Source organism: Tachyglossus aculeatus, assembly GCF_015852505.1.
Source record: "Tachyglossus aculeatus isolate mTacAcu1 chromosome 12 unlocalized genomic scaffold, mTacAcu1.pri SUPER_6_unloc_3, whole genome shotgun sequence".
Lineage (NCBI taxonomy): Eukaryota > Metazoa > Chordata > Mammalia > Monotremata > Tachyglossidae > Tachyglossus > Tachyglossus aculeatus.
The window spans coordinates 4,735,830-4,752,896 of NW_024044830.1; the positions used below are offsets into that span (position 1 = coordinate 4,735,830).

Consider the following 17,067-nt stretch of genomic DNA (forward strand, 5'->3'; position numbering starts at 1 on the left):
TTCTCCATCCCCCCGCCTTACCTCCTTCCCCTCCCCACAGCACCTTTATATATGTATATATGTTTGTACATATTTATTACTCTATTTATTTTATTTGTACATATTTATTCTATTTATTTTATTTTGTTGATATATTTTGTTTTGATCTCTGTCTCCCCCTTCTAGTCTGTGAGCCCACTGTTGGGTAGGGACCGTCTCTATATATTGCCAACTTGTACTTCCCAAGCGCCTAGTACAGTGCTTTGCACACAGTAAGCGCTCAATAAATACGATTGAATGAATGAATGAATGAATGAATGAATGAATGCTGTGGGGCTGATGTAGGGGTCAAGAGAGGGTACAAATGCAAGTGCAAGGGTGATTCCGAGGGAGTGGGAAAAGAGGAAATGAAGTTAGTGAAGACCTTTTGCAGGAGATGTGCTTGTGATAAGACTTTGAAGGTGGGGACAATAATCGTCAGTCAGATACGAAGAGTAGGGGCACTCCAGGTCAGAGGTATGATGTGGGTGAGAGTTTGGCAATGAGGTAAATGGGTTTGAGGTGCAGTGAGTAGGTTGACATTAGAGGAGTGAAATGTGTTGGCTGGATTGTAGCAGGAAATCAGGGAGGTAAGGTTGGGAGGGCAAGGCAATTGAGTGTGCTAAAGCCAATGGTAAAAGTTTCCGGTTTGACTCGGAGATTCATGGGAAACCACTGCAAGTTCCCGAAGAATGGGTAGTTGTGGACTGAACGTTTTTCTAGAAAAATGATCCTGTCAATCGAGTGCAGTATAATGTGGACTGGGGAAAGACAGGAGGCAACATGGTCAGCCAGGAGGCTGCTGCAGTCATCAAGTTACACAGCCATAAGTGCTTGGATAAACATAGCAGCAATTTGGATGGAGAGTTAAGGATAGGTTTCAGTGCTGTTGTGAAGGTAAAGCAAAAGGATTTCATGAAATATTGAATATGTGGGTTAAATGAGAGAGATGTCGATGATGATGGGACTAAGACTGTGAGCCCCACATGGGGCATGGACTGTGTGTCCATCCTGATTAGTTTGAGAAGCAGCATGGCTCAGTGGAAAGAGCATGGGCTTGGGAGTCAGAGGTCATGGGTTCTAATCCCGGCTCCAACACATGTCTGCTGTGTGACCTTGGGCAGGTCACAACTTCTCTGGGCCTCGGTTGCCTCATCTGTGGGATGGGGATTGGGACTGTGAGCCGCACATGGGACAACCTGATCGCCTTGTATCCCCCCAGCGCTTGGAACAGTGCTTTGCACATAGTAAGTGCTTAACAAATGCTATTATTATTATTATTATTATTATTATTATTATTATATCTTCCCTATCTTATGTGCTTAGTACAGTGCTTTGCACATAGGAATGAGTACTGCTAAAAATAAGATAAGGTGCATTTTTCTTAGAATTGGATTATTTACTACAATACAGAAGCACCCAATGTTTTGCCTTTGTGTTGGTGTTGGTGTGATATAAATTCCCCAAATGGTGACTGACTTAGAAACATCTCTTCCCACTCTTTCTGTCACCACAGTCTACTCAATCAACAGTACTAGACGTTTGGGAGAATATAAGAGAAGCATTTTTAAGGTTCTATGTTTTTCAAGAGTAATGATGATAGATTTTGCACTCTGCCAATATACCTGTACAACCCAACCCACCTCTTCTGTTTGTATGTGTATTTAAATCCTCCCTCAGCACTTGTACAGTCAGTTTATTCTGATTGCTCCATTTGTGAATATTTTTAAGTCTCTCCTGTGTAAGTTCCTGTGGCCAGGGAATGTGTTTCATGGTTCCGTTGAACTTTTCCAAGTACTTAGTATGGTGTATTGCATCCAGTGGGTGCTTAATAAACACCTTTCCTCCTCCTCTTACTCCTCCTCCTATTACTAATCTCAAACCAGAAAGACCTTGAAGAATATACCTTAAAAGATACACACTATAATCACAGACCATACATAAGAAATGTCTAATATTTCCTGTTGAAAGGATTTAAATTTTGAGTTAAAATTTAATAACATTGGAAAACTGATCCCCAACAAAAAGAAACAATATGATTGGCTATAGAAGGCTATTTTTAGGAGGTTAAAGGAACTTGTTAAAGAATTTTATAACTAATATTAATAAATGACAACTATGTGGAGAATAAAAAATTAGAAATGTTGTGGAAATCATATGCAGAAGAAATATAGCTATTTGTTCACTCACTTCTTAAAGTATTCAGTAATTTCTGCCATTCAATCACTATTTTTTGCAGCATCTTCCTTTTCCTAGTAAGTGAAGACAGAATATGAACCACTTCTTTCCAGTGTAAAAGTCTCCCCACACCCCCAAATTGAAGTCACACACTATGGTTCTCAGTCACACACTATGGTCACACACTCGTTCTCTCCTGTCCCGCCGTTGACCCCCGGCCCACGTCATCCCCCTGGCCTGGAATGCCCTCCCTCCCCACATCCGCCAAGCTAGTTCTCTTCTTCCCTTCAAGCCCTTACTGAGAGCTCACCGCCTCCAGGAGGCCTTCCCAGACTGAGCCCCCTCCTCCCCCTCTCCATCTCCCCGCCTTACCTCCTTCCCTTCCCCACAGCACCTGTATGTATGTATATACACTGTGAGCCCACTGTTTGGTAGGGACCGTCTCTATATGGTGTCAACTTGTACTTCCCAAGCGCTTAGTACAGTGCTCTGCACACAGTAAGCGCTCAATAAATATGATTGATTGATTGATTGATTGTTGATGGCAAGGGTTCAGACTTGTGAGACAAGGAAGATAGTGGTGTTGTCTTCAGTGATCCTAAATACAAGGGGAGGACAGGGCTGGGGCAGAAAATGAGCAGTTCTGTTTTGAGCTTGTTAACTTTGAGGTGACAACAGGAAATCCAAATAGAAATGTCTTGAAGGCAAGAATAAACACGAAACTACTGAGGAGAGAGTCAGGGCTGGAGAACAATCCATGTAGAGAAGGTAGTTGAAGTCATGGGAGCAAATGAATTGTCCAAGGGAGTGAGTGTATCCGGAGAATAAAAGGGGATCTAGAACTGATCCTTGAGGGACTTTCACGTTTAGAGGGTGGCAGGCAGACGAACCTGTGAAGGAAATCAGAAAGGAGCAGAAAACTAGGAGAGGACATTGTCTGAGAAGGCGAAGTAGGATAATGTTTCCACAAGAAGGGGGTGGTCAACAGCGTCGAAGGCAGCTGAGAGGTCAAGGATGATTAGGTTGGAGGCCTTTGGATTTGGCAAAGGGCGATAATAATAATAATAATAATGGCATTTATTAAGTGTTTATCATGTGCAAAACACTGTTCTAAGCAATGGGGAGATTAAAAGGCGATCAACTTGTACCACGGGGGCTTACAGTCTTAATTTCCATTTTACAGATGAGGTAACTGAGGCACAGAGAATTTAAGTGACTTGCCCAAAGTCACACAGCTGACATTTGGCAGAGTCGAGATCACTGGTGACATTAGAGAAGGAAACAGAGCAAAGGGGACAGAAACCAGGTTGGAATGAATCAAGGAGAAGAAGCAGACAACCTGCTCAAGGTGTTTGGAAAGGAATGGTAGGCGGGAGATAGGACAATAGCTGGTGGGAGTTGTGGGGACAAGGAGGGTTTTTTAAGATGGGAGATACATGGGCATGTTCACAAGCAATGTAGAAGAAGCAACTGGGAAGTGAATGATAGAAGATTGGGTCAGAAGCACTGGTGAGGGTGTAGATTTTGAGAGGAGGTCTACTCTTTATCATGATCACTGTTGATGAAGGACACTGGATTTGCCTTGTGGAAGGGTGCAGTAAATACCTGCTGACTCACTGGAATGGAAATATAACTGTATTCTACCTGGAATCATATCTCAATCAATTGTATTTATTAAGTGCTTTTTGGGGTACAGCAGTGTACTAAGCACTGGGGATAGCACAATACAATAACGTAAGTAGACATGATCCCTTCCCTTCAGGGGTTCATAGACTAGTAGGAGAGGTAAACATTAAAATAAATTGCAGATAAGGGAAACAGCAGAGTATAAGGCTATGGACAAAGTGATGTGAGACTGGGAATGTGGTTAATATCAAAGTTCTTAAAGGATACAGACCCTAATGTTTAGAGCAATCAATAAACAATAGTAGTAAGCACTTACTACGTGCAGAGCACTGTAGTAAGGGCTTGGAAAATTACTGTGCATATGACCACTGCGCTCAAGGAGCTCTGCCACTTTTAAGCTTTGTGACTTTGGGCAAGTTACTTAACTTCTCTGTGCCTCAGTTACCTCATCTGTAAAAAAAGGGGATTAAAACTGTGAGCCCCACATGGGACAAGCTGATTACCTTTCTTCTACCCCAGTGCTTAGGACAGTGCTTGGCACATATAGTAATCGCTTAACAACTACTATTAAGAAAAAAGGAGCTCACATAGTAGTTGGGGAGACAGGCGTTAAAATAAATTACAAGTAGTGGAAGTGGCAAGAAATAGAGATATGGACATAAGTGCTGTGTGTCTGTGGGTGGAGTGAGAAAAAAACGTTCTCAAAGGGTACTGATTCAAGAGTATAGATGAAATAGAAGAGAAGGTCAATAGACTGGGAAATGAGAGTATAATCAGAGGAGGCTACTTGGAGGAGGTGTGATTAAGTAGTGTTTTTGAAGATGGTGAGAGCAGGAGTATCACTGCAGTAGCTGCATGGCCTAGGGAAAAGACTACGATGCTGGGAGTCAGAGGATCTTGATTTTAAAACGACTCTGCCACTTGCCTGCTGGGTGATCTTAGTAAGTCATTTATCCTCTCTGGGCCCCAGTTTCCTCTACTGTAAAATGGGTATTAAGAACTGTTCTCCCTCCTACTTAGATTGTGAGGTGCTGTTAATCTTGTATCTACCCCAGCACTTAGAAATGCGTTTGGAACAGAGTACGTACTTAACAGATACCACAGTTATGATTTTCTTGCTGTTGTATCTGAGCCAAAATGCACTCCTGCCTCCTGTCACCCCATCAGGTTATAAGGTCTCTTGAGGTTGGTTATAAGTCTTCTCCAGAAAACCCCCAACCCTAATAGCAGACTCAGATGTTGTTCAATTTGGGATGTTGATTTTGCACCATTCTTCACTCTCACAGGCAGCTCTCGACATCTCCCAGACCATGTCTAACATCACGACGGTGACAGAATTTCTCCTCCTGAGATTCTACGACACCCGGGAATTATATCTGATCCAAACTGTGCTATTCCTCATGGTCTATCTGGCAGCACTGAAGGGGAATCTCTTCATCATTGCCGTCACCACCCTTGACCAACACTTCCACACCCCCATGTATTTCTTCCTCAAGAACCTGTCCATTCTGGACCTCGGCTACATCTCCGTCACAGTCCCCCAATCCATCTTCAATTCCCTAAAGAATTTCAAATCTATCTCTCTGCTGGGCTGCACTGCCCAGGTATTCCTCGTATTTGTATTCGCAGGAACAGAGGTGGTCCTGCTCACGGTGATGTCCCATGCCCGCTATGTTGCTATCTGCTGCCCCTTGCACTATGAGATCATCATAGTGCCCACGGGGCCTGTGTATGCATGTTAGCTGCATCGTGGTTGAGCAGCTGTTTGAGTGTCATCATGTACACAGCCAGCACCTTCTCTCTATCCTTCTGTGGCCCCAACACAGTCCACCACATCTTCTGCGATGGTGTCCACTTGCTAAGATTTGCATATTCCACTGACCATGTCCCAGAAGATGTGAGTTTAGCCATCAGCGTCTGCTTAGCTTTCTTCTGCTTTATGCTCACTGTGGGCTCCTATGTCCGCACCTTCTAAGCCGTGCTGAGGATGCCATCAGTGGAGGTCTGCTACAAGGCCTTCTCCACCTGTCAACAGCACCTGGTCGTCATCACTCTGTTCCTCATGTCTGGCTTCTCTGCCTACCTAAAGCCAGTATCAGACTCTCCCTGTGCACTGGACCTGACGCTGTCTGTGTTCTGTACTGTGGTGTCCCCAACCCTTAATCCCCTCATCTACAGCCTGAGGAACCAGGACATGAAGGCAGCGATGGGAAGGCTGCTATAGCCAAAGCATTTCCCAAAGGAGAAACCATCTATTGGATAAACGGCCCTTCTCCACGGACTGCCGTGAACATGGCTCTGACTTAACCAGTCTTCACTCCCGAATGGTTTTATCTCAGTGTCTGTGTGAACTGGCCGGGGAGTCAGAGGACCTGGATTCTAGTCCAGGGCCTGCCACTGTCTGTACTGTGACATTGTAAAAGTCAGTAAACCCTTCTGTGCCTCTGTTTCCTTCTCTGTTAAACGGGTATAAAATGCTCATTCTCTCTCCTACTTAGGCTGAGAGCCTACGTGGGGTAGCGACTGTGGATTGGACCTGGCCGTGGCCTGCGCTGCGAGGGAGGAGAGGCAGGGATCGTTCTCCCGTTCTGACTTCAGGGTGGAGCCATCCATCCAGTTCAGTGTCGGGACCTCCAGCCCTGACCGCTGGGAGCCAAAGAATCTCTGGAATCCAAAGCAGCTGGGGCTGGGGAGAAGGGGATGAATTGGGGCTGGGATCAGGGTTCCTATCTGAATGCAGAAGGGGAAGGGAATGGAGGCTCGAGGTCTATTCCTGCTGTATTTCCTGACCACTGCCCTGACAGGCAGAGATCTCGGTGCAGCGCGTGACCTGGCCAGCAACTCTCTTGACATCTGTACCCCCACTCCCCTTCCCCTGATTCTCTTGTCCTGGAACGGTCGCAGGCCGGTGACGCTGTTTGCCCTCATTCCGGCTTAGCTGAAAATGCTCACTAATCTCCCAAGGCCAAGTGGACAGAGAACTGTTGGGGATGGTGGGCTCTACCCGGCAGAACAACCAGTACGGTCCTGGTACGTGACACCCACCACCCTCTGTATGGGGGCTGGGCGTAGCCGTGCACTTTTACGAAGGGAAGGAACACCATTGGTGGTCTTTTGGATATAAGGATCCACGTCTCAAAAGACCCCAAGGCTGAGAGGATGGAGGTGGGTGGTTGGGATCGAGGGCAAATAGGGACTTAGCGCTCTGAGTGGTGACTAGCTCCGCGCCCCTCGGAGACCAACAATGAAGGTTGAAATCTCAAGGCCCCACCGGCCGGAACACCCGCTGGGGACAACTGATAGACGTGAGCGCGTTTTCAGGAGTCCCAGCACAGGCGGCGACGAGCCCTCGGTCGGACCGAGGCTCTTCGGGGAGTGCGCGGTGGGTGCAGCCTGTTCCTGGAGATGGCTCGGGGAGATTAGACCACAGGCTTGAGGGAGAAGTACTCACTGTTGCTCAGTGGATTGGACCTGGCCCTGGCCTGAGCTGCGAGGGAGGAGAGGCAGTGATTGGTCTTCCGGTCAGACTGTTTTATTTTGTTGTATGTCTCCCCCTTCTAGAATGTGAGCCTGCCGTTTGTTAGGGACCGTCTCTATATGTTGCCAACCTGTACCTTCCAAGCGCTTAGTACAGTGCTCTGCACGACTAAGCGCTCAATATATTCGATTGAATGAATGAATGAATGATGCATTTCCTCAGGGTCTACTGCTACTCTTGTTCCCCGTCGATCTCTTCGCTTATACAAACATGGATCACTATTCAAATGGTACACACGAGACGCATTAATGGAAATCCAAAAACAACTGAAGTTTATTTCCGTGCGTTGAGGGAGGAATCCCTGGAAGAGGGTGTCTAAGTGTGGAGTTGAAGAATGAAGGTGTCGTCAAGACAACTAGTTAAGAGAGAGAGTTGGTTCGGTTGACAAGGTAGTGTCTTAAAGTTGGAGGCCAGTTTCCAGGGTAGTAGTAGAGGGAATTCCTTCCTTATACTGGTAAATCTAAAGAGAAAAGAGAGAGGAATTAGGATGGGAGAGTCCAGCTTCATCGTCCAATAAATTCCCAATACAGTTGATTCTTAACTCAGAGAATTCAGCATAGTCACAGTTAATGAAGACTGATCATACAATATGCTCCCAGGAAGGACCGTACATGGGGAATCCAACTGCCTGGCCAGGCCCAGACCGTATGGACGCTGGGCAAATCCTAAAATCTGTTTCCTGTCTTCAGCACCACTTCCTTCTCTGACAAACGCAGCCTGGTCCCTAGCCCCTCTCACAAGGATCATCTTCAGTGCTGGGCTCTCTGGTCCCCGTCGTGTGAATATAACTGATCCTCTCCGCCCCCATTCCCTACCTCACATCCGCAGAGGTTTCCTTGTTCTCTGGCTGGTCGTGCCGCTCCTGTAGCCCTTTATGCTGGAACGTTTTGTCCAGCTACAGGTGCTGGGAGATGGATGCTTAAATGGGCTGTAACCTCCATCTACGCTTCTCTCTTCTCTGTGGCCCTAGTCAATGTGGTCCTTGATTAGAAGCTGTGGCTTCAGGGCTTGGATTGCCTGGCTGCGGGAGGGCGCCTGACCCTCTGGAGAGTGATAGATAGTGCACGGTGGGGCTGGACCCGTCTGTGTAATGCTGATCATTCCCTGGATGTCCTCGGGATGCGATCTGGAAAGTCTTCTAATGTGGTAGAAATTTTCCCTCTTTTCCCTCTTTTCTGTTCAAATGGTAGAAAAGAGAAATGGCTGGAATGGAGGTAGGTTCAGGATTATAGCTAGTCCTGGGAGGCGTTTTCCCGCGACTCGACCCTTGAAAACCTATCTCCTCGGGAGAACCTTCCTCGATTAACTTTTCTCCCACCCGGTTTCTGGCAAGGAGGCAGCCAACCTTAACACGAGCAAGTGTAAAACAATAGTCCCACAGCTATAACAACCGCACAGATACTAGAAGAGAGGAGCTTTCAAGAATGGACACAAGAAATAGGGACACAGGTCAACTTTATTTGAATAGGCTAAAAATATGTACGATGAGATGAGGTGTCACGTCAGGGTTGGAAAACACATTCTTGCAGGTCTGTGGGCTGAGATCCCGTTGTAAGTGCATCTTCCCGGACTGACTGAGTAGCGATGACAGGGTGATGCTTCCAGAAACGATACTGGTCATCAGCGGGGTTGGAAATGCACCCACATCCTTCCGGCTCCAGACTTGGTATTCCAGGGCTGAAGGGAAGGGCGTCGTTCCTGTAAACAAAAAGAGAAAATAGTTACAGAGTGTTGGCGTGGAGGCTACATGTATGTGGAGAGCTGTTGGTTCAAGCGAGACTGTGAGGGCATTTTTCTGAAGGAGCGGAGCATCCCGAGTAAGCTACATGAAAATCTTCCACATCCTGGAAATCCGAGGAGCCCATATGATTGTATGAGAACCTGCTGCTATCGCATGGATTTATTCGTCGCTGTAGTGTGCTCTGCACGTCCCCCAGAGATGCCTACGGGCGTCTGAAGTCTAGGGGCAATCCGCAGCTTGTATTTCTTCCTGTGATTCCGGAACCAGTTTCTAACCTAAAGGATGGGACAGAAAATGAGTCAGAGAAGCGAAAGAGACCCTTCCCACACACCCACTCCCTAGCACACGGACAAACCCCCACACATAGAAGAGCAAATACACCCATACGAATCCAGACCGGGTTGAGGAGGAAGCAACTTCTCGGCGAAGCCAGCGAGGGAAAGGAGTCATAATTCAGAGGAAAATATGGAGGCTTGCCAAGAAAGAGCGGAAGGAAGAAGCCGTGAAATAGAGACATCACCAGGGACTTCTACCTAGGTACCCATGATAAAAGCCCACTGCCTCAGGTCGGGCTGCCGGGGTTCTGGAAGTGAGTGTGCAGGGATGCTGAAGAGATGTGAGACCGAGAGAAGACATAGTATACCTGCAGCGTTGTCAGACCCAGCTGAAAAGACAGGGATTGCACTTGTTCCACCGTCAGATATGGCGTGGCTTCAAACCGTGCCCACAACACTTTGAGTTGATGCTCGCTGAATCTGTCAGGACGACTCTTCTTCCACTATGACAATTTGGTGGTCGGGACGGTGTAGTTGGTTCCCGGGATCTCCTCGCTGGTGTAGCTGTCCATGCCTGCATTGGGTGTTGGAGGAATTGGCATAAGAGCTTCGGGGCAGGGCCTGGCAGATGGCAGTTCTGAAAGGCAAAGAGTCAGATATATTAAACCAATGCAGTCACCATGGCAAACCATCCGTCCTCAGATCAGCAGTCATGGAATCCAGTCCTCGAAGTGCACCCAGGGATCAGCGGCTTCCCAGCTCCACAGGGACCCAGGCGATCTCCAGCCAGAGGTTACCTGAGCCCGGTCTCCAGCTTGCGGCTGTGGCAACGGATTACCCTGAACCTGGACTTACCTGCTTGAGCCTGCCCAACGTTGCATGGCGGATAGGGTCCTTCAGAGAGATAATCTAATGCATCAGGAGGGAGGGCCCAGCTGGATTCATCTTTAGCGATGAGCTCTTCAATGATTTGCTCCAACTCTTCTTGGGCCTCTGCCTGTTATGGCGGTATCTGTTGCAGAGCTGGGGCGGGACAAGTCGGTCCAAGAGAACTGGAACTCCCTGAAATTGGAGAAACCATTAGTCAGTTGGCATGTTCGGGCAAGACTGTCCAGAATCTGCAGGTATCCAAGATCCTAGGACAGCGTGAACGGAAGGAAACAAACCAGACGGGGAGAAGGACCGTCAGACCAGGAAGTAGCAGCAGGTTAGAGTAATAATGGTATTCGTTAAGCGCATTCTAGATGCCAAGCAATGTTGTGAGCGCTGGATTGTAGGGAAAATTAAGTAACTGCATACGATGGAGAGGGACCACCTTAGAAACACCCAGGCCAGGCAATCATGGCCTGACCCATGGATGGCAGGGCTGAAAGGCAAAGAGTCAGAGCTATCAGCTCATTGCAGTCTCTCTCCCCGTTCCCGGAGAAGCACTTTAGGAATTCAGCCTGCCAGGTTCACGGAGGATGATGTGTAACGAAACCTCCAGATGGACCCCGGAGCAGTCATGGGCTCTGGGAGAAGGTGAGGCGTGGTTGTACCAAACCGGGATAGACCGGGACCCCGATGGCCACGCATAAATGTACCTAGTGGCTCCTGGTCTCCACATTAGCTCAGGTGCTCTCCGGCCAGAAGTGCCCTGACCCCGATCCAAGCCTGAGGTGGCAGTTGATTCTCCCGAAATCATACCAGAAATATCTCATTGGACCGGCTTCCCCGTGTTTGGCGGGTAGGGTCCTCCAGAGAGATACTCCAGTACACTGGCAGGAAAGGTCCGGCATGATTCATCTTTGGCACTGAGCTCTTGAATGATTTGCTCCCAGTCTTCTAGAGCCACCTCTGGTGATGACGGTCTCTGTTGAGAAGCTGGGGCCAGAGAAGCCCGTCCAAGTGAGCTGCAACGTCCTGTGGATGGAAGCAGTCATGAATCAGTTGGCATGCATGGGTAAGGCTGCTCCAAATCGGCAAGGACCAAGGGCAGGGTGAATGGAAGGAAGCGGAAAATACTCGGAGAGGAATGTCAGGGCAGCAGGTATCATTAGGCTATGTAAGAAGAAACGGGTAGCTTGGCATGAGATGGGAACTCTAAGAAACAACCGGGCCAGGCAATCACGAGCTGCCTCGTGGATGGCAGGGCTGAAAGGCAAAGCCTCAGATTTATCAGCCTAGGGCAGTCTCCAATACTAGCCCATCCTACTCTCAGAATAGGGGAATTCAGGCCGCCAACTTCACCGAGGAAAATGTGAAGGGGAAAATCCAGACCCACCCCGAAAGTAGGACCCCTCACTCTTGGACTACGTGCGCCTTGGGGGTCCCCACCGGGAACAGCCCGGGATCCCGATGGCCACCCCCAAAAGTACCCAGCGACTCCTGAGCTCCATGGTAGCCCAGGTGCTCTCCAGCCATAGGTACCCTGATCCCAGTCCAAGCCTGTGGAGGCGGTGGATTCCTTCGAAATTACCCTCACCTGATGGGGCCTGGTCCGCCTTGCTTGTTGTGTCAGGGCTCCCAGAGACATAATCCAGTACATCGGTGTGGACGGCCCGGCACGATTCATCTTTAGCCCTGAGCTCTTGAATGATTCGCTCCACCTCCTCAAGTGCCGCTCTTGGTGACGGTGGTCTCTGTTGCAGAGTTGGGGACAGAGAAGCCGGGCCAGGTGAGCTGGAAGTTTCTGCGAAATTGGAAAAAATGTGAATCATTTGGCATATGACGGCAAGGCTGCTCCGAATTCGCACGCTCCAAGGACAGTTTGAAGGAAAGAGGAACCAGGCAGAGGGGACGGTCAGGGTAGCAGGTAGCAGCAGGCTACTTAGGATAAACAAGGAAATCTCCAAGGGATGGAGGAGGGGACATCTCAGAAACACCCAGCGGCCCTTTTCCCTGCAACATACCTGGGGGTTCGAAGGTCTTGTCCACATGGCCCCTGTGGCGGTATGCATAGGAGAGTTTGGAATAGGACAAACGCTGGCCCCTCCGAAACAGTCGAAGCACTTACCTGTACTTGGGCTGTCTTCCTCGGCCAGGGACAGTGCAAACCGTTTGACATACTCCTACAGGTCCTGAGTTTCCCCGAGCGGTTCCGGGTATGGGATAGCAACTGGCTCCTCCTCGTCTCCACCTAGCCGTCTTCGCTTTGCCTCTCTGTGCAAGTCAGCCTCGGGAGTCTTCTTCTTGCCGCCCCTCGTCTCGAAACAGGAGTGCAAGCTTGGCAAAGTGGGGTGTTCTGTGATGGAAAGAGAGAGAAAAAGCAGTGAATGACGGAGTTGCTTTCCAAAGCTGAGAAGTCCTAGGAGATCCCCCAAATCAGAGGGAGCACCACTGTTCCGAAGCCCTGCATAGAAAGGAAATTCCTGGCCTAGTCCCACTCCTCTAGGCCCCTTTCGTTTCCAGGATCGGCTGCACCGCCTTCCGTGGGACACTGAGATCCCCATCCCCCGACCTCCTTCACGCTGGCGGTTTCCTCATCCCGCTCAACTCAGGCTTCTTCATTGTTCCCTCTTGTACCGTATCCTTTCCCTTAGTCCACGGGGTCAGAATCCTTCGGTGCTGAAAATCGTACCTGAAAAAGTTGGAAGCATCGTCTCCTCTTCTGCCTCGGTCCTTTGCAATTCCTCCAGATCCAAGAGGATGGACTCAAAATCCGGAACTTCCAGGGAACTGCCAAGAGCGCTTACGAATTGATCACCATTCATAGCCATCCTGAAGCCAACCTCCGCTGGGCTCTCTCTGCCTGTATTAGACCTGCACGGGGCGGGAGAGAGTGGGGTTTTCCAAGCAGGAACCTACGGGTGGAAAGCGAAGAGCAGTTAGTAGAGATATGTTTGCAAAGGGAGGGAAAGCCAGACCACACATGTCTGCCCTCGACAAAAACTCCACGTCTGCCTTAGATCAGAGGCTCAGCAGCCTTAAAGATTCACTTCCAACCCTCCCGTTGGGAAATTACCCCTGCCCGGTCCTGGACGAACCCTCCAAGTCCCAAATCCAGTCCTGCCATTCCCCCGCATTCCCAATCACGTTACGCTCCACCTACCTACCCGCTCCGAGTCCGTCACTAAAACCGTCGACGACCGGACACACTTCGGCAGCTGGTAACTCTGTCGATAGAATCCACCAAATGGAATGCTGAGGTCTCGCGGCCATATTTATAGAGACACAGAGAGAGCGAGAAAGCGGGGCGTGGGCCTGTGGGAAGCTCTCCCTCACCCTGGTTCACACTCGAGCGCGGGTCGTGATGCCCACCGCCCTCTGTATAGGGGCTGGGCGTAGCCGTGCCCTTTTACGAAGGGAAGGAACACCACTACTGGTCTTTTGGATATAAGGATGCACGTCTCAAAAGACACCAAGGCTGAGAGGTTGGAGGTGGGTGGTTGGAATTGAGGGCGAATAGGGATTTAGCGCTCTGAGTGGTGACTAGTTCCACGCCCCTCGGAGACCAACAATGAAGATTGAAATCTCAAGGCCTCACCAGGCCGGACCACCCACTGGGGGCACCTGAAGGACGTGAGCGAGTCTTCAGGAGTCCCAGCATAGGCGGCGACGAGCCCTCGGTCGGACCGAGGCACTTCGGGGAATCCGCGGGCGCCGCAGCTTGTGGCTGGAGATGGCTCGGGGAGAGGAGACCACAGGCATGAGGCGGAAGTCCTCACTGTCGGTCAGTGGATTGGACCTGGCCCTGAACTGCACTGAGAGGGAGGAGAGGCAGGGATTGGTCTCCCGGTCTGACTTCAGGACGGAACCATCCGACCAGTTCAGTGTCGAGACCCCCAGCCCTGACCGCTGGGAGCCAAAGAATCTCTGGAAGGCCATCTCCACCTCATTCACGGTGATGGCTTCACCGTTCGGCAGAACCTGTAGGAAGAGAGGGCAGAAGACATTGTCACTACAAAAGAGAAAGCAAACGCTTCTTCTTTCAATACTAGCCAGGTCCCCTACAGAAGTACTTTTAGACGCTCCTGAAAGAACCAAGGGGTAGAAAGGTCTTCTGACAAGGTTTCACCCAAAACCCTTTTCTTAGGAAAACATACGGTTACCCAGTATCGGTACGGGAAAACGTAGCCCAGATGACGGTCCGGCGACTGCTTTAAAAAACATTATTCTTCTTCTTAAGCGCTATGGGCATCTCGCGGGACTCTACAGCCCCCCCCCCCCCTTTTAATCCTAACCCCTCTTTTCCGGCGAGGTCACGTGACCTCCGGAAATTTAGCTACCGTGCCAATCCGCCAAACCGAGGGGCAACCCCATGGAGAAAGTACTCACCTGGAATGGCACTGGGCTTCTGATGGACGGGGGGGAGCCAGTCTTCTTGAAAGAGGGGGTCCCGAGGCTCTTGCCATCTGAAGGTAAACAAACACACTTAATGAGGCTGGGTGGCGGGAGAGAGACAGGAGTTCCCCACCTCAAACTCCATGAACATTCAAGACATGGCAGGTTCCCAATAGGAGCATATATAGGAGGGGAGTGTCGGAGAGGCATTCTGGAGGTCCCGCAGACAGGTCAAGGAGAAAGGGGTTGGCTTCACGGCAAGGAGTGGGTTGGCAGGACAGGACTCTGGGAAGAAGCAGGAAACGAAAGGATGCGAGGGAGGAAAAGAGAAAGGCGAAGGACTTACCTGCAGCCAGCGGAGAGACCTGGACAGAGCGGCGTTTGGCAGCCTGGGTGGCGTCCTCATCGCAGCTGGAACGAACGGGCAACGAACGGGCCCGCTCTCTCTCTAGTCCGGGGGAGGGGCCTGGGCCCAGTTTCCGTTTCTTCTGGATCCCAGTAGAGAGGATCCCACCCTGTGAAAGTGAACTCATGCCCTCCTGAGAGGGGCAGTCCAGTGAGGCCATCCCGGTGAGCCCTCGGTCTGGGGACCCGGTTCCGTCGTCTCCCTGCTTCCTAGGGGCCGATCCTCCTTCTCAGCGCTCGGTGGGCCGATCCTCCTTCTCAGCGCTCGGTGCAGAGCTGGGCAGGGGGCTAGGGGGGCCAGGCATCCTGCAGCCGGGAGGGAGCGAGATCCGAGCGAACGGCGAAGCAGTCGGCCGGCAGCGTCGTATCCCCTCCGCTGAGGTGACGTCTGGACCAGGAAAGGACGAGAGAGGGAGACTGCGACCTTTAAATAAGATGTCACCGCGGATTCCTTGGATCAGCGTTTCTTCCCCCAGCCATGAAATCGCCCCACGCCCAGGGCGGCCGGAGACTGATGCGAGGAAGCGTGAACTCTGCGGATTTCCAGAAGTGGGAGAAGAGGGAGGTGTGAAACCAGGTACTAAAGCGAGGGGTAAGAGAGACTAGGGGGCATCGTCATGGGGGACTGGTCTTGAGCGCCTACAGAATGGAAGTGCTTGAAAGGGAAAATCGAAAGCAAGACGGAGTCCTTCCTACTTGGACGATGAACTCCATGTGGGCCAGAGGCCTCTCTGGAACTGATGACCTTGTCTGTCTCTACTCCCACACACCCATCAGTTCCAGACACGTGCCACCAACAATCTCTAAACCTCACAAACATGCCGTCCTGGTGTTTAGAGCAGACTCGAGTCGATAAGAACTAGGTCGTTCTCCTGAGATTTCATCTCCCTGTTCCAATTCCCTGTTTCATGATTTTTTAAAAGATTTAATCTAGATGATCCACCCCGGTACACCCGCGTATTCATTCTGTGCATCCAGAGGTAATACGACCACTGCGCAAAAGGGGAAGAAAAGAGTAGAGTAATTATAAAACAGGAAATACCACATTGTTCGGTGGAGCGGGGGGCCAACGAAAAACGTTTGAGAAATAACAACTCCGGGAAAATCAGCCCCAAGATGGACGGCCGGGTGATGAGCCCGGATCTTGTTCTGTTTTCTGGAAAAGTGCCTCTCCAATGGGTTGCCGTGGCTTGGCCCAGCATCGTTCAGTCATTCATTTATTCAATCGTATTTATTGAGCGCTTCCCGTGCGAAGAATACTGTGCTGAGTGCTTGGAAGTACAATTCGGCAAGAAATGCAAAAGATCCCTAAGTGGCAACGTGCTAAGTGTCTAGAAGGCCGGGGGGGATGAGGCGCGGAGAGGAGGAAGACGGCAAAAGAAAGCAACTAGGCAGGCATCAAATAACATCAATCTAAATGAATCGAATTATGGCTACATATCGAAATCGTTAATAAATTAAATAGAAAGATACATAGTAACATATATGCACATGCACTGTGGGGCAGGTAGGGGGCTAGAGCTGAGGGAGTAGGGCGCTGGGGAGGTGAGGCAGAGCAGAGGAAATGGGGGGGTTAGTCTGGAAGGCCTCTTGGAGGAGTTGAGCTTCCAGTAGGCCTATGAAGGCGGGAGTGGGGATGGGAGGAAGCTGGCTAGTTTGGCGGATGTGAGGAGGGAGGGCATTCCAGGCCAGAAGCAGGACGTGGGCCAGGGCCGACGGCGAGACAGGCGACAACGAGGCATAGTGAGGAGGTTAGCAGCAGAGGAGCGGAGTGTGCGGGCTGGGTTGTAGAAGGGGATATTTGAGGTGACGTTGAAGCGGGTAAGGGTATTATGCTGTAATGCTGCCAAGACCTCACCAGGCCGGACCACCCACTGGGGGCAACTGAGGGACGTGAGCAAGTCTTCAGGAGTCCCAGCACAGGCGGCGACGAGCCCTCCGTCGGACCGAGGCTCTTCGGGGGATCCGCAGGAGCCGCAGCTTGTGGCTGGAGATGGGTCAGGGAGAGGAGACCACAGGCTTGA

At 50.3% G+C, this 17,067-nt stretch overlaps 1 protein-coding gene and 1 pseudogene across 1 annotated transcript; both read right to left on the bottom strand.

Moving 5' to 3' along the window:
- Positions 1-8,980: 8,980 nt before the first annotated feature.
- On the bottom strand, positions 8,981-13,074 carry LOC119921583 (annotated as a pseudogene).
- Positions 13,075-13,888: 814 nt separating this feature from the next.
- LOC119921584 lies at positions 13,889-15,204 on the bottom strand. Its single transcript, XM_038741709.1, has 3 exons — positions 14,985-15,204; positions 14,633-14,709; positions 13,889-14,224 (listed from the first exon to the last, which is right to left on the bottom strand). The coding sequence occupies exons 1-3, from the start codon at positions 15,202-15,204 to the stop codon at positions 13,889-13,891; spliced, it is 633 nt and encodes a 210-aa protein (XP_038597637.1).
- Between the last annotated feature and the right edge of the window lie 1,863 nt (positions 15,205-17,067).

Coding starts and splice junctions, on each gene's coding strand:
- LOC119921584 (XM_038741709.1), bottom strand. CDS start 15,204: ATGGCCTCACTGGACTGCCCCTCTCAGGAGGGCATGAGTTCACTTTCA. Junction 14,710..14,984: donor GGTCTCTCCGCTGGCTGCAG/GTAAGTCCTTCG, acceptor GTTTACCTTCAG/ATGGCAAGAGCCTCGGGACC. Junction 14,225..14,632: donor GAAGCCCAGTGCCATTCCAG/GTGAGTACTTTC, acceptor CTCTTCCTACAG/GTTCTGCCGAACGGTGAAGC.